This window comes from Cololabis saira, chromosome 10 (genome assembly GCF_033807715.1).
Source record: "Cololabis saira isolate AMF1-May2022 chromosome 10, fColSai1.1, whole genome shotgun sequence".
Lineage (NCBI taxonomy): Eukaryota > Metazoa > Chordata > Actinopteri > Beloniformes > Belonidae > Cololabis > Cololabis saira.
This window is the reverse complement of record NC_084596.1, coordinates 40,069,851-40,074,219: the sequence shown is the minus strand read 5'-3', so window position 1 is coordinate 40,074,219 and position 4,369 is coordinate 40,069,851. Positions and strand designations below refer to the sequence as shown.

Sequence of the window (4,369 nt, the reverse complement as noted above, 5' to 3'; positions counted from 1 at the left end):
TATGCTGCTCTTTGAAGTGTTGTTGTTTTCCGTTTCACAAATATCCACTAGATTTAATAGAAATCTGAGGCGCCGTGAGGGACATAATTCTGAATTAGCGTTCATAAACACATATGAAATCCAACTCTTTTACACACTATACTGAAAACCTCTCACACTCACTCGTGAAATCTTATACATACTGTACAACTGGAAATGTATCCACTCACATATACAACTGAAATGTGCTCACAGATACTAAAGAAACGCACAAACTAGTGAAACCTGCTCATATTTACCGGCAGTTATTTTGATTGCTTGATAGAGCAATGTCTTCTCAGCGGCCCAAAACAACTCTGACTGAAGCAACAACTTTACTTAATAATATATTAGCTTCAGCAGAGATTTCAACACCAAGCCAGGTCTGGTGAAAAATGTGATATTTAATGGTTTGCATTAATGGGCGTGGCCTAATGGCTCAACAGCGCCCCCCGGAAAACTTTGTGCCTCAAGCCCCACAATACGGTATGACGTACATGCACGAAAATCGCTACACACCTGAATCATGTCGCAACTTAAAGAAAAGTCTCTTGGCGCAATGGCCGAAACTGAACAGGAAGTCTTCTTCTGATTGGTCAATATTTGATAGTCCCTATTTTCTGCAATAGGTTTTGAATGGTTTGACATAAAGACTCGTGGGTGGTGTCATCAGACATGGTTTTGAGCCCTTGACCATAATTGGTGCAAATTAGCCCCGCCCCTTCTTCTGATTGGTCGATATCTGATAGTTCCTATTTTCTGCCATAACTTTCAATTCAATTCTATTCTATTTATATAGCGTCTAATACAAGAGATGTTGTCTCTAGATGCTTTCCAGAGACCCAGAACATAAACCCCCAAGCAATTATTACATAAACAATGGCAGGTAAAAACTCCCCTTTAGGAGGGAAGAAACCTTGAGCAGGACCAGGATCGTAAGGGGGGACCCTCCTGCCGAAGGCCAGACTGTGGGAGTCGGGGACGTCAGTAGCACACAGCAGGCAGGTGGAAGCAGCAACGGGATGACCAGGGGTGGGGGGGGGGGGGGGCCGGGCCACACATAACTTTTGATTGGTTTGACATAGAGAGTTGTGGGTGGTGTCAACTGACTCGGTTTTGAGTCCTTGACCTTCATTGGTGAAAATTGCACGCGCGACAGCCCGTTCATCGCTGCTTGCAGCTTTAATTATTATTATTATTATTATTATTATTTGGTCCTGCATAAATCCGAGAGTCCACAACGCCTCTTTACTCCTCATCCTTTGCCTCACTGACACATCCAACGATTAGCAGAGTCGTCAGACAGACTGCAGGTGGCAGGACTCGGAATTGAAAGTAAGGTGTACAGAGCAGTTCCCTGTGGAGCCCCAGTGCTGCTGGCCACAGTTTCAGACACACCGTCCTGCAGTCTAACATACTGTGGTCGACCTGTCAGGTAGACCATAATCCAGGGAACCAGGTGAGGGTCCACCTGCATCGCTGACAGCTTACTACACAGCAGAGCAGGCCGGATGGTGCTGAACCCACTGGAGAAGTCCATGAACATGATTCTCACAGTGCTACCCGGTCTGTCCAGGTGGGGGCAGGCACAGTGGGGCAGGAAGATGATGGGACTATCAACTTGGCAGCTTCTGAGATCAGCACCATTTATTACCTTTTCATTATGGTGGCATCAGTTTCTAAGAATGTCTCCTCCTCCCAGGTAAACAATCAGCTCTTACGTCCTGGACTTTTATTAACAAGCATTCCTGTTGAAGATGATAGTGGTAATCAGAAAGCGTTATATACAGTAAATGATAACACCTGTGCATTATTCACCCAGGGTTTTACACCATCACCAACCCTGTCCTCAGTTCTAGTTGATGACCTCGTTAACAGTTTCAGTTCCAATGTTATGACTGTTATTGATTCTATCGCCCCAATTAAGACCAAAGAAGAAGATTTTTTTTCATAATGCACTTCGAGAAAAAAGTCGAAATGTCGAGAAAACAGTCGAAATGTCGAGAAAAAAGTCTAAATGTCGAGTAAAAAGTCAAAATGTCAAGATTAATATTGAAATACAATTTCGAGAAAAAAGTCAAAATGTCGAGAAAAAAGTTGAAAAGTCAAGATTAATGTTGAAGTACAATTTCGAGAAAAAAGTCGAAATGTATTTCAACTTTATTCACTTTTTTCTCGAAGTGCACAATAAAAAAAAAAATTCCTCTCTCACATATTTTTCTCCTGCGTGGCCCTAATACTCTTCTGTATATTCCAGCTTCAGAAACCACAAGAAAGCGCTGATTAAATATTGGGATCAACAACTCTTTGTTTAGCAAGTTTCAGGTCATGATTTATATGGATGGTCTGTCAAAGAAGGTATCCAAGATGGTGAACATAATTCTCATTATGGGAAAATATCATATACATAAAAATAAATGGAAAAACAGCAAACCCTCCATAGTCTGTTGAAATAATGAAAAAATGAAAAAAAATACTATCAGAAGAAAATCAGTCTATAAATGATTTATGAAACCATGTCAAAGTCTCTTGCTCTTTAAGTCACAATCTTGTGTTTTTTTTAATACGCTTAAAGCAGCACAATGTAACTTTTCCACCTTAATATCATATTTCCAGAGTCATTGTGATGGTACATCAACTTCCAACAGGTTTAATGACACCTCTGTCATGGTCTGAGGGGTCTGTATCGCCTTCACTGGCGAGTCACTATGTAACTTTGAGGAGCATGGTAGGAACCCCATAGACATATATACATATGTATATATGTCTATGAGGAACCCTGCCACACTACTGGTAAAGCACTACCGCTTTTGTCCAAAGGAGCCGCCAAACTCAACAAAAGCTGAAAGTTACATTGTGCTGCTTTAAGCACTTTTGTTGAAATGTCAACCCCTATGATTATTTTTAATTATTTTTTAAATTTTAAATATTTTAAATTTTATTATTTTATGATTTTTATTTTATTTCATCTTTTTTATCCTGTTTTCTTGTCCTGTTACCAATTACAAATACCGTTGTTAAAATGTATACAATGTATCTACACGTAGAAGACAAATGTATAGGTATAAATATTTGATTATCTGTTGTGAGCTTGTAATGTTTCAGATGCAAGCTAATGTTTCCTCAAAGGAATTTTGTGAATTGAAATGTTAAATAGAGTTTAAAAACAAAAAACAAAAAAAAAAAACGAATAAAACAAACCATAAGAAAGCTGGTTTGAGGAAAAGTGGGATTGTGAGCAGGCACCTGGCGGGCCGCCCCCTGCTGATAAGCGGGGTCCTCGGCCGCCACTGCTGGAAGGCGGGGGAAGATGGCGGACGTGCTGAGCGTTCTCCGGCAGTACAACATCCAGAAAAAAGAAATCGTCGCTAAAGGAGACGAAGTCATATTCGGGGAGTTCTCCTGGCCGAAAAATGTCAAGACCAACTACATAATCTGGGGGTATGTGTTGTCTGTCCCGGGCCCGCGGCTGCTGCTCCGTTAGAGCTCGTTAGCTCCTCTGCTAACATGCTAACCAGCTCCGTCCTCGTTGCGATCAGAACTTAAATCACTCTCTGGTTCACTCGGTGTGATGCTCCGATGTCATGCAATGACTCAAATGGACTAGTTTGCGTGTCTTTATTAATGGCAGTGTCTAATTGAGCAGTTAAGTGCGTGTTTGAAGGAGCAGCATGGTTCTGTGATGCTAGGTCTTTAGCCGGAGTTGATCCGTCAAAATCATCCTCGCTTTTTCTGTTTTTGTCTCTCACGGGTGTGATTATGTACATTACTCAGGCTAAAAAAAAAAAGAAGCAAACTTAGTCACCAAAGTTGCTAAGTCAGCTTGGTTCTCCCAATAACTGTTGATAGTTTTGGTGTCAACAAAACCGGTCGAACTATTTTTTTTTTGAGTTTTTTTGGACAAATGTAAATCAAGATAACTAGTTTTAAAGAATGACATTCTTTGTTGTTTTTTTGTTTTTTCTTAAACTTGTGTTTTTTTTTTTTTTTTTTTTTTTTTTTACATGTTCAAAAATCAAATAAATCAAATCAAATTTAAAAAAAAAACTTTTTTTTTATCTCAGATTTAACTCTCAAAACGTGCGATCCACTTAATGTCATGTACATATTCACGTTTTTAACAATGCCATGTTGAACCAAACTTGTTTTTTGTTCTGTAAATGTTCTGTTTTGCGTGTGTTTCTCCCACCAGTACTGGTAAAGAGGGGCAGCCAAAGGAATACTACACTTTGGACTCTATCTTGTTTTTGCTCAACAATGTGCACCTGCCGCATCCATCCTACGTGCGAAGAGCTGCAGTAAGTGGATCCCTCTGTATCTTTTTGTATATCCATGTAAAAATTTAAAGAAA

The 4,369-nt window shown here is 40.0% G+C and overlaps 1 protein-coding gene across 1 annotated transcript in view; it reads left to right on the top strand.

Moving 5' to 3' along the window:
• Positions 1 to 3,304: 3,304 nt before the first annotated feature.
• cdc73 (cell division cycle 73, Paf1/RNA polymerase II complex component, homolog (S. cerevisiae)) overlaps positions 3,305 to 4,369 on the top strand; it is a 38,514-nt gene continuing 37,449 nt past the window's right edge. The window contains exons 1-2 of the mRNA XM_061732902.1: positions 3,305 to 3,459; positions 4,211 to 4,316. Coding sequence (XP_061588886.1) covers positions 3,329 to 3,459; positions 4,211 to 4,316 — 237 coding nt within the window. The 5' untranslated portion in view covers positions 3,305 to 3,328. The remainder of the gene's footprint in view (positions 3,460 to 4,210; positions 4,317 to 4,369) is intronic.